The sequence below is a fragment of the Asterias rubens genome, chromosome 1, assembly GCF_902459465.1.
Source record: "Asterias rubens chromosome 1, eAstRub1.3, whole genome shotgun sequence".
In the NCBI taxonomy this organism is placed as follows: Eukaryota; Metazoa; Echinodermata; class Asteroidea; order Forcipulatida; family Asteriidae; genus Asterias; species Asterias rubens.
In genome coordinates, this window is record NC_047062.1 from 14,826,379 (window position 1) to 14,846,021 (window position 19,643).

Consider the following 19,643-nt stretch of genomic DNA (forward strand, 5'->3'; position numbering starts at 1 on the left):
TTTACCAGAGAAGTTTCAAGTTTGTGCGTTTGGTGTCGTACTAAATAAATCCCTTTGAAGGGACTGTGTTGTCATGACCAAAGCAGGCCTGTGGTAACTGTGTTGTCATGACCAAAGCAGGCCTGTGGTCGGCTGTACATGAGATCATGAACTCATTTAAATGCCCATTTACTGCACATGCGCGCCCTTCCTTTGTAAAAATAGTGAAAAGCGTATGTGCAGGAACTGGGTAAGAGTTGGCAAAGTTTCCATAAACAGCCACAGACATGCTTTGATCATGACGACTCAGCCCCTTTTACCCAAGTTAATAAAAAGACCGTTTAAATGTTATTTTTAATTCTCTCAATTCTACACAGACAATAAATCCTAAACATGAGAAAATGCACTAGTTTCGATTCTAAAACTCTGTTATAAACCCTATTCATACCTTAATATATGGATTTAACCTACATTCGAGTGCATGCAGAATATGATGCGAAGCTCTTGACTTTAGTCCCGATTCACAATAACAGGTGTTTTCTCTAACCTGATGCTCAATAGGTTTCAGAAATCCTACCCACCTTTATAATGCAACCACCAATCCCCTCTCACTGTCTGCTAACCCACATGGGTAGGGTAGTAGCAAGAATTAAATTATCAACCTTTCCACCAATCCACCATCTCTATTTGGTTACCAAGACGTACGGAAGCAAGAATCCTATAATGCAAACCTAAAATGGCTACACCATTATAGTCTATGGAATTCAGTTAAATTTTGATGTTCATTTACTTTCAAAAGGATCAATCACTTATACTGTACACATTTTTCAATAATTAATTTTCAAGACAAATCCATTTGGTTTAATGAAGAAAAAGACTTGAAAAAGAAGTTAACAATTACACACAATTGCCAGAAGTTTGTAACTTGTCCGGCCTGGGTTTACACAGAGGCTACATGGGCTTCTGTTCTGTTGCCCTGCTGGTAATTTGCATTGGTGCCCCCTTCAATAGGTTCTAACGGACTTACATGTCTGTTTTTCCAATGGTAGTACTTACAAAATGAAAATGGCCTTTCAAAGATAAAGTTTCAGGCCAGACTGCTCCAAAACAAGCTGGTTTCAGGTAGGACACTTTTCAAATGACAATTTCTTGATGTCCCTGAGCAAGACACTTAACTATGATTGCTTCTTTCCACCCAGGGGTAAATGGGTACCTATGAGGGCAGAGATGGTTCTTGCGATTGATTTAGCCGGGTATCGCATATTAATGTGGCACAGGCTGCATCCCCAGGGAGCTGAGATGGTTTTAAAAGCAATGAATGAAGGCCCATCGACCAGGGGTAATAGTGTTGGAGGCGCTTTGAGACGTCCTCCGGATTTGAAAAGCGCAAAATAAAATCTGGTTATTATTATTATTATTATTTCATTTTATCACAGCATGCAAAAGAAAGATCTCATTTTCCTTTGTGCCGGGAACTCCTCGAGCCGGGCTACGTCCCGTTGCCTTAGATCTCAAGGGTCTTTCTCAGGATCCTCGCTGTTCCCAAAAGCGCTGCCTTCTGTAATAGATCTACCCTCACATTTGTCCCTATTTCATCTAGATGTTTCCCCAGTGCTTTGGGAATGGTGCCAAGTGCTCCAACCACCACGGGGACAACTTTTACCTTTACCTGCCAAATCTTACGAAGTTCCCTGGCCAGGTCCTGGTACTTCTCGATCTTTTCCATCTCCTTCGAAGCTACCCTTATATCACCTGGCACCGCTATGTCAATGAGATGACACATCTTCTTCGTCTTATCTAATAGCACAACATCCGGACGCCTATGTTGTATAACATGATCGGTCTGAATGTTAAAGTCCCATAGGATCTTGACCTGGTCGTTCTCTACAACTTTCTCCGGAACATGGTCGTACCATTTCGCAAGTACTTTGACACCATACTTCTTGAACAGATCCCAGTGAATCACCTTGGCCAGCTTGTCATGTCTTCCTTTGTACTCCGTCTGGGCCATCTTACTGCATTCGCTAACAATATGAAATACAGTCTCCTCTGCTTTATTGCACATTCTACACATAGGAGAGACGTTTGCTTTCTCTATCCTTGCCTTCATTACATTTGTCCTTAGAGACTGGTCTTGCGCCGCAGTAATCAAGCCCTCTGTTTCCTTCTTTAGTTCTCCACTCTTTAACCAATTCCATGACTTGCTGCTGGCCACTTCCTCAGTACACCTCAAGAACCGGCCATGAAGTGGTTTGTTCCTCCAATCTTGATGTCTTTCCTCCTTCCTTTCCCTCTTGTACTCCTTCGGCCCAACTTCGTCTGCCCTCGTGTACCTTTGTGCAACTTTCAACAAGCTCTCCTCGGTCCTCCTGACATGACAATGCAAGCTTCTGCGCTCGATGTTAACACTGTCCGCCACGCTAAGCAACCCCCTTCCGCCCTCTGACCTCGGAAGATAGAGTCTACTAACATTTGACCGCGGGTGTAGCATGCCATGCATGGTCATTAGTTATTATTATTAACTATTATTATTATTATTATTATTATTATTATTATTATTATTATTATTATTTCATTTTATCACAGCATGCAAAAGAAAGATCTCATTTTCCTTTGTGCCGGTAACTCCTCGAGCCGGGCTACGTCCCGTAGCCTTAGATCTCAAGGGTCTTTCTCAGGATCCTCGCTGTTCCCAAAAGCGCTGCCTTCTGTAATAGATCTACCCTCACATTTGTCCCTATTTCATCTAGATGTTTCCCCAGTGCTTTGGGAATGGTGCCAAGTGCTCCAACCACCACGGGGACTACTTTTACCTTTACCTGCCAAATCTTACGAAGTTCCCTGGCCAGGTCCTGGTACTTCTCGATCTTTTCCATCTCCTTCGAAGCTACCCTTATATCACCTGGCACCGCTATGTCAATGAGATGACACATCTTCTTCGTCTTATCTAATAGCACAACATCCGGACGCCTATGTTGTATAACATGATCGGTCTGAATGTTAAAGTCCCATAGGATCTTGACCTGGTCGTTCTCTACAACTTTCTCCGGAACATGGTCGTACCATTTCGCAAGTACTTTGACACCATACTTCTTACACAGATCCCAGTGAATCACCTTGGCCAGCCTGTCATGTCTTCCTTTGTACTCCGTCTGGGCCATCTTACTGCATTCGCTAACAATATGAAATACAGTCTCCTCTGCTTTATTGCACATTCTACACATAGGAGAGACGTTTGCTTTCTCTATCCTTGCCTTCATTACATTTGTCCTTAGAGACTGGTCTTGCGCCGCAGTAATCAAGCCCTCTGTTTCCTTCTTTAGTTCTCCACTCTTTAACCAATTCCATGACTTGCTGCTGGCCACTTCCTCAGTACACCTCAAGAACCGGCCATGAAGTGGTTTGTTCCTCCAATCTTGATGTCTTTCCTCCTTCCTTTCCCTCTTGTACTCTTTCGGCCCAACTTCGTCTGCCCTCGTGTACCTTTGTGCAACTTTCAACAAGCTCTCCTCGGTCCTCCTGACATGACAATGCAAGCTTCTGCGCTCGATGTTAACACTGTCCGCCACGCTAAGCAACCCCCCCTTTATTATTATTATTATTATTATTATTATTATTATTATTATTATTTCATTTTATCACAGCATGCAAAAGAAAGATCTCATTTTCCTTTGTGCCGGTAACTCCTCGAGCCGGGCTACGTCCCGTAGCCTTAGATCTCAAGGGTCTTTCTCAGGATCCTCGCTGTTCCCAAAAGCGCTGCCTTCTGTAATAGATCTACCCTCACATTTGTCCCTATTTCATCTAGATGTTTCCCCAGTGCTTTGGGAATGGTGCCAAGTATTATTATTATTATTATTATTATTATTATTATTATTATTATTATTATTATTATTATTATTATTATTATTATTATTATTATTATTATTATTATTATTATTATTATTATTATTATTATTATTATTATTATTATTATTATTTCATTTTATCACAGCATGCAAAAGAAAGATCTCATTTTCCTTTGTGCCGGTAACTCCTCGAGCCGGGCTACGTCCCGTAGCCTTAGATCTCAAGGGTCTTTCTCAGGATCCTCGCTGTTCCCAAAAGCGCTGCCTTCTGTAATAGATCTACCCTCACATTTGTCCCTATTTCATCTAGATGTTTCCCCAGTGCTTTGGGAATGGTGCCAAGTGCTCCAACCACCACGGGGACAACTTTTACCTTTACCTGCCAAATCTTACGAAGTTCCCTGGCCAGGTCCTGGTACTTCTCGATCTTTTCCATCTCCTTCGAAGCTACCCTTATATCACCTGGCACCGCTATGTCAATGAGATGACACATCTTCTTCGTCTTATCTAATAGCACAACATCCGGACGCCTATGTTGTATAACATGATCGGTCTGAATGTTAAAGTCCCATAGGATCTTGACCTGGTCGTTCTCTACAACTTTCTCCGGAACATGGTCGTACCATTTCGCAAGTACTTTGACACCATACTTCTTACACAGATCCCAGTGAATCACCTTGGCCAGCTTGTCATGTCTTCCTTTGTACTCCGTCTGGGCCATCTTACTGCATTCGCTAACAATATGAAATACAGTCTCCTCTGCTTTATTGCACATTCTACACATAGGAGAGACGTTTGCTTTCTCTATCCTTGCCTTCATTACATTTGTCCTTAGAGACTGGTCTTGCGCCGCAGTAATCAAGCCCTCTGTTTCCTTCTTTAGTTCTCCACTCTTTAACCAATTCCATGACTTGCTGCTGGCCACTTCCTCAGTACACCTCAAGAACCGGCCATGAAGTGGTTTGTTCCTCCAATCTTGATGTCTTTCCTCCTTCCTTTCCCTCTTGTACTCTTTCGGCCCAACTTCGTCTGCCCTCGTGTACCTTTGTGCAACTTTCAACAAGCTCTCCTCGGTCCTCCTGACATGACAATGCAAGCTTCTGCGCTCGATGTTAACACTGTCCGCCACGCTAAGCAACCCCCTTCCGCCCTCTGACCTCGGAAGATAGAGTCTACTAACATTTGACCGCGGGTGTAGCATGCCATGCATGGTCATTAGTTTTCTTGTCCTCCTGTCAGTGACATCTAGATCTTCCTTAGTCCACTCGACAATACCCGCACTGTACCTCATCAAAGACACGGCCCATGTGTTAATCGCCTTAATCATGTTCCCCCCGTTTAGTTTAGACTTCAAACATTTCTTTACACGCCTGATGTATTCTGCCTTCAGCCTTACCTTTGATTCCTTGTGAAGGACATGGTCCGATTCAAGTACACCAAGATACCGATAACTCTCCTCCTCACCCAAAGCCCTCAACTGTGCACCATCTGGCAGAGCAATGCCATCGGAATGTACCCTCTTCCCCCTCTTCATGGTCATTGAAGCACATTTCTCCAGACCGAACTGCATCCCAATGTCATCACTGAAAATCCTGACGGTCTGCACCAAAGAGTCGATCTCGGCCTCATTCTTCGCAAACAACTTCAAATCGTCCATAAAAAGCAGATGGTTGATCTTACATCCGTCCTTCTTCATTACATAACCTGCACTCACCTTCCTTAGAATCATCGACAGGGGCATCATCGCAAGAACAAACAGCAGCGGAGACAGAGAGTCACCTTGGAAAATACCTCTTCTTATGCATACCTTGCCCAGATTATCATCGTTGGCTGTCAGATTTGTTCGCCACGTCTTCATGCTCTCACCTAAAAGACTTTTTACTGCATCAGCCACTCCAACCATATCCAGACATTTCATTATCCATGTGTGCGATACCATGTCATACGCCTTCTTGTAGTCAATCCACGCCATTGCCAAATTAGTCTTTCTGCTCCTGCAGTCCTTCAGTACAGCCTTATCGATGATAAGTTGATCCTTCGTACCTCTGGACCGCTTCTTACAGCCTTTCTGCTCCTCCGGAAACAACTGCTGGTCATCCATATGGCGATATAGGTCTTCTGCAATCATACTGGTCAAGAGTTTATACATCACAGGTAAGCACGTGATTGGTCTATAATTACTGGCAATGTTACCTTTCTTGACATCCTTCATGATCAGCACTGTTTTTGCCTCAGTCATCCAAGATGGGACCTTACCCTGTACTAGACAGTCTTGCAATTGTAGGGCCATTCGCTCATGCAAACTACGGAAGTTCTTCAACCAGTACCCATGCACATGGTCCATACCCGGGGCTTTCCAATTTGGCACCTTCTTTATCTGTCTCTTAACCTTGTCCACGTCAATCTGGAACCCTTCTTGCTGTTGTACCCCTCTCAATTCATCTTTCACATCTGTTAGCCATTCCGCTTGTCGGTTGTGTTTTACTGGTTTGTCCCAAATACCACCCCAGAAAGTTTTTGCCTCTGTTGGTCTCGGAACCGCTTGCGTGCTGTCAGCCTTCCCATCCAATTCCTTAAACAACTGACGCTGATTGGTGTTAAATAATCTATTCTGGTGAAATTGTCTAACCCTGTCGTCATACCTCTTCACTTTTGCAGCCTTAGCCTTAACCCTTTGCTTAATCTCCTCTATTACAACACTCACACCCTTACGTTTGACGTTGTACTTTGTCATAATTGTATTCCTTAAGTCTGAACTATTCAATAAACCCTTATTCATTTGTTCTATTCTACTGAGATCTCTTCGCAAATCTTTAATTTGACCCTCCAGCCGTTAATTTGACCCTCCAGCCGTTATTATTATTATTATTATTATTATTATTATTATTATTATTATTATTATTATTATTATTATTATTATTATTATTATTATTATTATTATTATTATTATTGATTGATTTTGTTTGATTTAAATGTAGCTATCAGGGATTCATTGGCTGCTGTTTTCTAAAGTTTGCCAAGTACAGTAAATGTTCCCTAAGCAGGGGCTTTTACCAAGCAAATCTTCAATTCATGCAACTTCAATCACCATTTGAGCCCAAGTTTGCACAGGTTTGTTATGGTATGCATGCATGTTTGGAAAACAAGTGAGGTTCCTGGTCTTTGATAATTACTAAATGTCTTTATTTTAAGTGATGTCTTTATGTAAATTTACAAGTAAAATATAAATATATTTAGAAAACTTGTATGGTAACATCTTTTACCTTCAACTTATAACTTAATGTAAATACTTCATGGAAAATTCAAGGAAGTGCTTGTTTGGTGAGGAGGAAATGATTGGAAGAAATGGAACAGCAACGCAATGAAAACAAGTTAAAAATTCATAATTATTTCCTTTGTCTGATCAGGGTACGAATTTGTCTGGCACTTTTGCATAGCAAAATATTTAGACAGAGCAATGAATGCTAATTTTGAAGAGCAACTGTTATTTTTTGAGGCAGCAAGATACATATTATGTTGCATTTTGCTTCGCAACAAGGGAAATCGTGGATACTGTTTGATACCGAAGTAAAAGCTGTAACTGTGGAGTTACACAGTACAACGCAGGAATCCACTATGTAGACCTATAGTTGGTTCATCTGACTGGGGTCTGATTTCTCTTGAGTACATACATGTACTAATGTACACATAAATGTCTAGAAAAAGAGTCTATGGACTATAGACTCAGACTTGATTTATGATACTTTGCTTGCAAGAACACATTAACAAAATTGGTTAAAAATTAGTTACAAAAACCAAACACCTTAGACTACATGACACAAATAAAGTTTCTCATTCCGAAAAGATCCCAAATAATAGAATAGTAATAATACTTACAAATAATACCTACAAAATTCATCCGAGAATGTTTTCAGCTTTTCATCAAAAAATTGGGCAATGCAACGACTATAAAATAGAAATTTAGTAGTTGCATAAACCATTTTGAAGAGACAAGGAATTAGACTTTTACCATGTTATTTGGCTCAATGCTGATTTTGACTCTGACTGGGACCCAGACTTATGACATGTGGTTATACTACACTGTACTGTGTACACGTGCAATTCTGACAAGAAAAGGACAGAGTCGTCATTTCATTAAATTTACCAAACTGAACCCTACTACTTCCATATGGTGCCTGACATTAGTCATTTTCATACGCGTACAATCACACAAATGAAACATTTCATTGCCTACTTTTACAAGTAACTGCAGTTTTTATGCATTTTCCCTCTGCCAATAATGAAATGCCTAAAGATGTTTTATCAATCTCACCCACCATCATATTGTAAAAACCTATACAGGAGAACTATTCTGCTTCAGGTGTGTCATACGGTATGCAGATTCCCCCCTCTAAATTCAGATTTTATTAAACCATTTCAAGTGTACTCTGTAGTTTAAAAAATTACATGGAGATAAATCTGAAATTACATTATGGCAACCATACTTGTTTACATATAATTCACAAAGTATTTTGACACACCCTGTATTGTGCACCATATCTTGTTTGTGTCTGGGGCAGACCTAGATATTCTGTGAATTTTTTTTTTACCAAAACAAGACTTAAAAAATACAGTTAAAAGAAGATTCACCGTACCGGTACTGAAACGTAAAAGCCACACGCAGGCCCTATTGCATTAACATTCAATTATAGGCGAGTTAAAAATCAGTGAGGCACACAACGGTAGGTTATGTTGACATGTGCATGATTACACAACAAACGTATTAACAGTGACAAGTTCATTGCATATTGCTAACATGACTCTGCGTCCATCCCAAGGCCTTCTCCACACTTGTGTTGGCAAACCCACCCACAGAAAAATTTGTCATCAGTTTTAAAAGCAGGGACACCGCCAATATAGGGCTAGATAGCTCAGTTGGTAGAGCGCCGGCACGTTAATCCGGAGGTCGTTGGTTCGAATCCCACTTTAGTCAATTCTTTGTTTAACCCCCCAAAATCAGTTTTAAAAGCGTCACCTGCAGCCAATTTGATAATGAAATGCCAAGCTGAGAATTTGTCAGTTCTAAACTTTTAATTTTTAATATTTGTTATAGGGCCTATATTTCTTGTTTATTACAATTTCTTGTTATTGCAATGATACAATTTTACACTGGACTGTAGGCCCGAGATTCAAGTGTTGGGCAAGTAAACTCCTGACCAGATCAAGTGCAGCAGTCTTGTGTTTTAAACCTCATGTCATATCAGAAACAAGTTTGTTTAAACATTGACTTAAAGACATTCGACACTAAATTGGTAATTGTTTATGACCAGTCTTCTCACTTTGGTGTATCTCAACATCTGCATAAAATAACCAAACCTGTGAAAATTTGAGCTCGAATGAGATAAAGTCTTGTTGATTTTACCCCAAATTAAAGCCTTCGGATGTCTGTTTGAAACTTAATTCAAGTCTCAAGAAGTGTGTGTAGTTACAATTTGCACATAGTTTTGACAAATTTATATGGCAACATCATGAGGATTTCTGGAGATATAAAGCACATTGACCTTGCAATTTCTTAAAGGTCTGAGAATATCATGCTCTTTTTTTTGTGCTATGAACACTCATGAACAGCTTTTAAATGACAAGGAGAAGACTGACAAAATAGTTACTTTTGACTCACTCTCTCTTATGCCTCTTTTTCTTTTTCGCCCATTTTTGTGTTGAGTTTTTCACTTTTCATTTTATAAGTTACTATGTCTAGTAAGCTTACATTTTTCAAAGTCATTTTTAGTTAGACACAATTCATCACAAAATGAATATTCAATAATATCCCATAGTAATTTTACATCACAGTTTGCTTGTCATATGTCAAGTTTGTTCCAGTGGCCCCTTCATATTTCAGGCAAATCTGCAGCCCTTTGTAAAAAGGGGCCTTGGATTTGTGAACAGTTTGCAAATATTATATCAATTAGTTTCACTGAAATGTGTTCATCTTCATTTATAACAAAACAAATTCAATGTTTTTATTTTAGGTATTTCTTTTCAATTGTACATTGTATTATGAAGCATAAGATGGGAATGTAAAATGATACATAATACTTCCAGAATTCAGCAAACAATAGCAGTGTTTAATTAAAACAACACACCCTTTTGTTATTCACCATTTCTCACAGGGAGTCACCCTCATTGAACTGCCTCATAAGACAGACCATGGCATTTCAATGATTGTGTGTTTCAGTATTCAGTACTCTTCCCAACGTGACCTTAGTGGGATTAAAGAGTTCTAAACAAAGGGAATCATTATTATGACATTTGTCACACAGGCCAATCAATAAACCTAAAAATACTTCTCCCTGATTGGAATAATTGGTCCCTAGTTGGCATTGAATCAGTGTCATCATGGGAATATTTAATTCATTATTGCGCTTGTTATTTTATAAAATCAGAACAGTATGAACAATGATTAGCGTAGAAGGAATTCCAACATTTCCCCCACATCAGTCTGGGTTTAAAGATGAAAACAGGTCCAGTTTTTTTACGAGCAAAACATTAAAGTACTGCCGGTACTGGCCCTCTTGTCTTGAAATCCAAACCTAATGAAGAGCATGTAGACTATTTGTGCATCCTCCCATTCCAATTTTTGTAATAACCAGTAGTCTGCATAAAATGATGAATACTGTTAGTAATCCTGCATAATGTCCTATTTCAAAGAGTTTCTTTAGTTAGCATTAATCTATGCATTAAAGGGTCTATGTAACTTTTGTAGGACAAAAAACACGATGTCCACAGATTTACACTAAACTTCCACAGTTTGAAGATAATGATAGTAGAAAGCTTCCCTTTAGATACTACGTGCTGAGGTGCTGTAGTTTTGGGGAAATGAGTAAAACAATGTCATGAAAATAATTTTCGTCTCACGAGACGAAAATTATTTTAATCATTTACAAACGTATTTTCATGACATTGTTTTACTCATTTCTCAAAAACTACAGCACCTCAGTAAGTAATATTTGAAGGGAAGCTTTCCACTTTCATTATCTTCAAACCCTGTAAGTTTAATGTAAATCTATGGACATTTTGAAAAATCCTTTAACTTTAGCCAATATCAGATGTGAACACTAGTGGTTACATCATTGTGACTAGGGCTGATCGTGACCCACAATTATTATGAACCATTTTTGTAGAGCGCATATCACAATCACAGAGAAGTCTCTATGCGCTTTGAGATGAATCAATAGAGAAGTAAAAGTTAATAGAGATGTGAAGTAAATACAAAAGCAAAATTTAGTTGATAGAGAAAGAAGTACTGAATAAGCTTGGGCGATATCACGATATTTCGAATATCGCGATATTAATTTGGAAACGATTTCATGATTGGATGGATTTGGTTTTAATCGAAATATCGATATATCGCGATATATCGCAATATCGATTAAATATCGCGATGTATTTGCTAGCTGAGACATCTTGCACCCCATAGGTTTGGAGTAAAACCAGAAGAATAGGTCATTAGAACTTGTCTCTTGATGACTGTCTCTTCTTCAACTTTCACTTGGAGTTTGAAGACTGATGATGTCAAATTTCATTAATCGCGATTATATCGAATATCGCGATACATTGTCGGCGATATATCGTGAATAAAATAAATCGATATCACCCAAGCTTAGTACTGAAGGCTATTGCAAAAATAAATGTGTTTTTAACTTTGTCTTAAATAAATTCACTGTTTGAGCTTGTTTTATGTTATGTTGCTGTAAAAGCTCTGGCCCCATAAAATTTAGTAAAAGTCGAGGGACAAACTAAGACAGACCTGCATTTAGAGCGGAGATTACGCACTGGATGATATTTTTGGATGAGTTCCTGGAGATAAGTGATGATCATTGGTGAGAGGTACAGCATACACAATACTAAAACTGTACAATTTACTATGGTCAGTTAAAATGTGTCAAGTGTAAAAACTGAAATTTTAACACAAAATAATATGTAACTCTAGAACATTAAAGGCAGTGGACACTTTTGGTAATTACTCAAAATAATTATTAGCATTAAACCTCACTTGGTAAAGAGTAATGGGGAGAGGTTGGCAGTATAAAACATTGTGAGAAACAGCTCCCTCTGAAATGGAGTAGTTTTCGAGATAGAAGTAATTTTCCACAAATTTGATTTCGAGACCTCAAGTTTAGAACTTGAGGTCTCGAAATCAACCATCTAAACGCACACAACTTCGTGTAACTAGGGTGTTTTCTTCTTTCATTATTATCTCGCAACTTTGATGACCGATTGAGCTCAAATTTTCACAGGTTAGTTATTTTATGCATATGTTGAGATACACCAACTGTGAAGGCTAGTCTTTGACAATTACCAATAGTGTCCACTGCCTTTAATTTACATTCACAAGTTGTAAAAATTTAAATCAAGCATTTTTGTGTAAATAGTACAGTAACTGCCCCCATTAGAACTGGGCAAATGAAACACACATTTTTTACTTATATCTGAGCAGTCACCCCCATGCTGAGAAACCCTTGGAGAGAGTCAAATTCTCCATAGAAATGCTAGATTTACCTCAAGAAACAAACACAGCTTGAAGTTTCATATCAAGGAATAAGGGAGCTAGGCTAGCCACAAACACATGTTACTGAAAGTCACGTACATTGAACCAGAATGTTTACATCATCACACATGGGTAGTTACTAGTATTATATAAATCTAATGATATAGACCTTGTAGTTGAACCATATTTTACTGAAGGCCAATATATTTCAAAAACAGGGCATGGGCATGTGCCATTCTAAATTTGTATTTTTTGGCCCTGATGATAGTGGTCTACTTTTTCATTTAAATTTACTTTTTAAAACTGAAGAAACATGAAATGTGTGACTGTGAACGTTACACATGACCGGAGCATGTAAAAGGTTGATTTCTCACAAATTGAAGTTATCAAAACAAGGCTTCGCAGCATAACAGTGTGGTTTTTTTTAAAAAGGAGAAAGGTTGTCAAACATTTGGACAACTGGCAGCCTCTGGTAAATAATTGGATGGGAAAACAATTTTGTATACTCAGGCCTATGGCACCATCAACACTCCAAAGACGTGTACAATGTACACTTCACTTTGGAGTACTTACATACATTGTGCTCAAACAAAATGTTGATTTTTCACAAATTAAAATGGTGCGCCATGGCTGAACAGTTGAGAGCACCAGACTCAAACTCTAGTGTAATCAGCAGAGTATTAGTTCAAGTCCCAGTTGTGGCACTTGGGAGCAAAGTTACCATCGGATAGGTAGTGCACGCAAAAGAACCCAGAAGAGTTCATGGTGTTTCTAGTTTGCATACATGTGGCAAGCACCCCTGTCTAAAGGTTTCTCAGGCTTGCAAGCTACCATGCACATTGTGATTAAGTTCACTTAATATGAGATGCCATCCTTGGTGTCATTATTACCAGAAAATTCCGAAATAATAATAAAAACTACCTTCAAGGAATACAATAACTGTAAAGTTTACTCTTTAATGGGAAACAAAGGTTTTCATTTGCGTTTTCCATTTTTATCTTCATTGCCAATTATTAGGCCTACATGATTTACCAGTTACAAGTACCGGTTACACTATCTGGCAGGATGTACTTCACCTGAGGCAATGTCATAGAGCTGCTTCAGCACAAAAAAGTTGCTAAGCAGCCCAGAATTATGCTTACCACAATTACAGTAACCAGCCAAAATAACATTTCCCAATGTATCATTTGTAACTGGTATCCTGTCCTTTTTCTTGGACCTGATCATTGGTTTTGGCACCATTGCAAATGTTCTTGAAAGTACATTTGATTTGATTTTCCCCTGTTTTTTATTTTTACACACACGTGTCCTTTTACTAACAAAAATTTAAACTTTACAGTTATCAGTTTTCAAAATGTAAATTAAATGACCCGAGAGTGATTATTTAGTGTAACGTTCTTGTATTTTTTAAAGGTACTATCAAACATCAAAGATGTCAATAGCTGTATTGAATATAATCAGTTGCAATTGTGCTGTGTCACCTCAAGTGCAGTTTGTGATACACTTTGTTTGCTCACTCCAACTATCATGAATTAAACTCATCCAAAAGTAAACAATAAAGAAAACCATATCTAGTGGTCAGTGATGACAAGGAACCACCTTTCCTTACTAACTTGTAGGGTGCAACATGCAACATAGTTGGTGTCCCACTACATCATAGTATTTTACATAATGGAATACCCGTGACCTACATTTCACCACCACTGCTAATGCTACATGATTGCATCTATAGAAAAACATTCTTTACAAAAATTCTTGAAAATTTAAGCAAACATGTACCACAGTAGGTAAACATGTGTGTCAGCTCACAGTAGGTTTATTTTATGAAAAGGAGGTGTTACAGACTGCATGTAGGCACGCACACACTACATGTAAACATAGCCTATGAGGCATACACTTATTAGCCTATGATGCATACACTTATTAGCCTATTGAAAGGATTCAATAAAATTGATACAAAAATCTACTAAGAATAGATATCTGCCGAAGTTTAAGTATTATTTGTTCCCTTCACTCCTTTGGTGTACTATAAGTCTGTCCTTTTACATGTTATTCATCATCCGTCTGAAAAATAACTGCATAAATGCTGGGTATGCCCCATAGCCAGCTTCAGGTCACTACTTCCACTACATTCCATGTATCTAAGATCAGGGTGGGTCTACTATAAACAAATGAACAAACGAACACCAAGAGTCCTTCTTACAAGCATAATTCGTGATCGCATTACAACTTAAACCTAACCAAGCAAATCCTCAAATCCTTAATCGCTCGTCAAGCATTAAATGATAATAAATCTGCAACCTGTGTGTGCTATGCGCCTTTAAACACTCCAGGTAAATATGCAGGTAAAAGGTCCTGTCAATGCTCTGACACTTTAAAGTGGAAGATACACGTTTGGTATTTGTCAAAGACCAGTCTTCTCACTTGGTGTATCCCAACATAAGCATGAAATATTAACAAGCCTGTGAAAATTTGAGCTAAATTGGTCATCGAAGTTGCGAGATAATGATGAGAGAAAAAACACCAGTGTTTTTTGATGGACGAATTTGTGTGCTTTCAGATAGGAATAAAAGACTTCTGGCTATAAGTCTTTTAGTATTTCAGTGAGAAATTACCTTTCTCAAAATCTATGCTACTTCAGAGGTAGCCATTTCTCACAATGTTTTATACTATCAACAGCTCTCCAATGCTCGTTACCAAGTCAGTTTTTAAGTTAATATTTGTTTTGAGTAATTACCAAATGTGTATCTTCCCTTTAAAGCAACTAGGGAGTAAGGGTACTCCTTGGAGACTATCCTGTCTGAGCAATATTCACCGACAAATAACAGACATAGTACCAAATAGGCCTAAAAACTTTCTAGAAGTTCTGTTCTATCAGAAATATGCACTAAGACTGTATAATAGTGGAAATCAAAGAATTAACATACATTGTAATGGTAACCTTCAAGAAAGACTCTGCTAGGGTCAAAGCATCATTAATTATTTCTTGAATTTATTCCATATACATACATGTAGGTCCTTTTGGTTGGTAAGCAGTTTGCAATCAGCTATATTCTATTTTCTCATTGTTTATGGGGACAGGTTTTTAATATCAGACTTAGAATATCAGAGCTGTATTGATAATTTTAACAAAAATTCATCTTGGGTGAACTTTTTAGTTGTAATATTCACAAGAAAAAGTTCAGACAGAGCAGAGTCGTCAGTCTATTGATGCAGTTACCAGCGGTGCATGATCACCAAGAAGAAATGAATGAAAACTACATATTTCTGTCAAATCATGGCTCCAGGTTCTCAAATAGTAACAGCATGGTGTGTTTTTTTATACTGTAGCTCCATGGTAATAGTAAGCTTGTCAAAGCTTTGGTTAAAGGTACACCACTAGGCAATAGAAACCCATCCTTTGTATGCTCCACTTTAAACCTATTATTGTTCTCCTCAGTTTATACAGCTGAATGGGTCTTGAAAGGCATGGAACACAAACTATGGCCTCTTAGCCTCAATTCAAGCGTTAAATACATCATTGTGATGTGGTTTCATTCAGCAGCTAGGCATAGATCTAATCTTCTTACTCCTCAATGAATTGCCATTAATTGGTAGAGTAAACAGCACTATTGATAGGAGTAGACTACAAGTAGTTTATTCATTGGTCTGAATGGTTGTCAGAGTAATCTATGGTTAATGGTGTTGTGGGCGATAGACAGCAAATGAACATTTACATTTAACTGGCTCTGTTTATTCTGTTTTAGTCTGGACCATTGGAGTGGAGGGAGGCCATGACCAATGGCCCCTGATGTTCATGTGTTGGTCTTTATCTTCCTTTTAGACTTCCCAATGACATTAAAATTGAGCAAGAAATACAAAATAATACATTATGTGAATCCCAAATTAGTCATGAAGAGCAGTCTTGCTATTATACAAATCCAAGGGCCAAATATCCAGCAATTCAAATCCCTAGCTACATTTTTCATTTCAGTGTTTCATTTTGCACATAAAAAAAATAATCTTTTTAAAATCAGAGTAACTGAAGCACTGTACTCCTACAGAAGAAACACTAGACCCATTGTCATTCACTACTATTTTATTATTTTGTATTATCAGACTAAGTTCAGTACATTCTCACATAGCATCGTAATTTTCATTACATGATGACAACGACATGTGTGTGGCTGTTTCACTTTATTCCCTTATTCAAAATGACAATGACATAGCCCTGGCTGGTAGGACGTAATATAGTGTCCGTGCATTGCACTGGTAGGACCTTAGTATGTATGCAACGGATGTAACTGGGGCGCTATTTCTTTACATACAAAAATGACAATCTGCGGTCATACCAATTTGTACACTAAACACTAGCTGGGAGTAGTACCAACCGCAGATGTCAATTTTAATGGAGCACAGCCGTCCAGTTACTGGGCTGGGTCTAGCAGCTGCCATGCTTTTTACAAATTAAAACAAAACAGAAATGTATTTTTTCCGACTTCAGATTATTGGGGAAAATATAAGGAAAAGTTTCCGTATGGCGCCACCACTTTTTCATTCGATATGAAATAATATAGTATCTAATTTACCTCAATGAGATATCCTTTTTTGTAAAAATTAGTGAAAAAGTGGTGGCGCCATACGGAATGTTATCCAAATATAATTTTGTAGAAAAGTTCGGTCAAAATTGCGTTGTCAAAAGTCAAAAATTTCTACGCATGAACGAAATGTAAATAGTGAATTGACATCCACGTGTACTTTTTATGCCAGAGAGTGATAAATTATGTATCTTGATTGATTGATATGCAAACATGCACATTGACAACACACCGTCTCTCGCCCATACAATTTCAATGCCAACCCACCCGGTGATTATGTGGTGTGTGTGTACGTGTGTGCACGTGAATACGGTGACTCGTTTGACAGCATGAAATCGCAACATAAACACATCGCCGGTTATAAATTATACGCTTATAAATTGCGTTTATAAACTTTTAAATGCTACAAAGGCAGTGTGGAGACCAACCTGAGACCATACTCTATCAAAAAATGTATTTTACGAACAAATTTAGAGTTACCAGTGGGGAGAATTTGTGAAAAATACTCACCTAATCCACTACAGTTTTCCGAGCTCCCACCATTGACGTCCATGATGTGTGGATTTCGCAAAGGCTGCTGGGAAGATGTCAACGTGCGCGCTTGTGATGATGATGCGATGAAGCCGACCGAGAGCGTCGTCTGCAAATAATGCCATTATTTTTTGGTTTTTCATTGATTGGAATAAATACAGGCCGATCGGTTGTGTAACTTGTTATTTATATTTCCATAGCCGTATGTTATTGATTTTTTTCTATAAAAATATGTCATCGGTTTTAACTGGTGTGGTGCTATTCTTCCTCCATAGAATAACATGCGCCTTCACAGTGCACCACGAATCAGTCGTGGGTCAAGGTTAAGCGCCGTAGTGTAGCAATCTCTATAGTTTGGTCAAAACAAAAAGGTCACATGGCAATTCAAAATTACTCGAAGATGGGTGTCGTGTGCCATGTAGATTGTTTCACTTCAACAGTGCAGCAGTACTTAGTTAAATACATGCACTTCATGTTTTCTCAGATTTACACGAAATATTGTTTGAAAATGTGCATGTAATAGTCACATTCATGATTCTCATTATAAATAGTCCAACCATAGAGAAAAGACAGGACCCTTGTGGGTCCATGGTCCGTCCCCCAATTGGGTCAGATTCGCTAGGCAAGTGAGAACACGGAAATACACAGCCCAACTTCATAGATCTTCTTACGCACAATGCTATAAGCACTGCTTACTGCAAATTGCCGCTACCCGAGTTAAAAATGTTTGTCTATTATATTTTCCCCTGACGATGACTAGAGCAAGGAGCAAGCTAGTCGAAACTTTGAGACCAATCCAAGAACTGACTCCGCGGCAGTACAATTAATTATGATCCTATAAGCTAAAGTAGTAGGCCCAGCCTATCCATCCGCCCAGGTAATAGTTAATAAGCTGGACAGTTCTTTTAAGAACTGAGAGTCTCCTCAACAATCTACTCCGCGGTATTAGAATTAAGCAAAACAGTTTCTAAGAACAAACTCTACCTGGCAAGTAGATACACACATGGTGTTCGAACCAAATATATGTATTTTCCCCCTTTAAACAAATCCTCTCAATATTATCTTTCTAACGAACAAATGTTTTAATAGAGTGGAGGTCAGATAGAGTAGTTTGTCAACAAATATCAACTTTATTTGTTTTTGCAAGTAAGAGTGCATACAAAATCAGTCAAAAACAATCATTCATTCGTTAATACCTTTAATTTCTATTTCAGTGAATTTCTATTTCAGTGAGTTACATTTCATTGATATACTGATCTTTGACATACTAAAGTAATTTCATTTAAAAAATAAATCATTTTGAATAATTACTTCTCCTTATTTTTAATGTACAAAAAACCTCCTTACTAAAATACCCAGTGCAGACTCAAACTAAATTTGTTTGCTTAAAATAAAGTTTAAAATTGAATTAATTCACCCATTAATTTGTTTTAAAGTTAGTTAAAAGCATATATTTTGCATTATGATTTTAAATTTCCACTGTTTAAATAAACACACCGAAAAAACAATTGTGTACACATGATTACTTTTATCGCTAAAATAAGTTGTAATTTCATACTATTAGGTGTTTTTTTTTGCACTCAATAAAACCAAAAACATCAACTGAAAAATTGCATGACCACATACTAAATCTTCAAGTGAAAATAAAAATGCAAGACTCCACTGAAACAAAAGGGGAATTTACATAAAAATAAAACACCTTATCAAAATTACTTTAGGAGTGATGGAATCATTTTAACCTGGCCTTCTCCTTTGACGCAGAAATATTTTTTTCAAAATTTGGATGCTGTTCCAGTACTCAACTAACTCGACAATTATGGTCCTGGCCTTTTTAGAAACCACAGCAACCCTTGGGCTCTGTCAACCCTTGGGCTCTGTCGCTCTAGAGGCCCGCAAGGAAAGCCCACATTTTATTTAAGGCATTATACAGGATTGGTAAGGATAACAAAAAAACGAATGTTTAATTTTAGCCTGAAAGCTTACCGATTATGAAGTTCATACTAGAACCATTGATTCTTACAAATAAAGAAAACTATATCTGAAACCTAACAAAACCTCACAACAGCTAATTTTGGTTGTTACAACCAAAAGTTTTTAAAAAAATGTTCTCCAGACTCCCACAACGGATAAAGCCCAAATTTTGGTTTTGTTTGTTATTTCATGTTGGCCAACATGGTTGAA

At 38.0% G+C, this 19,643-nt stretch overlaps 1 protein-coding gene across 5 annotated transcripts in view; it reads right to left on the bottom strand.

The window, feature by feature from the left end:
- Positions 1–17,523, bottom strand: part of LOC117291346 (77 kDa echinoderm microtubule-associated protein-like) — a 75,747-nt gene extending 58,224 nt beyond the window's left edge. For 3 of the 5 annotated variants that reach the window (XM_033773025.1, XM_033773018.1, XM_033773010.1), the window contains exon 1: positions 17,442–17,522. In XM_033773025.1, the coding sequence (XP_033628916.1) occupies positions 17,442–17,484 (43 nt within the window). In that variant the 5' untranslated portion in view covers positions 17,485–17,522. Of the gene's footprint in view, positions 1–17,441 lie in introns of all 5 variants that reach the window. The other 2 variants (XM_033773002.1, XM_033772996.1) reach the window with 1 other exon arrangement.
- Between the last annotated feature and the right edge of the window lie 2,120 nt (positions 17,524–19,643).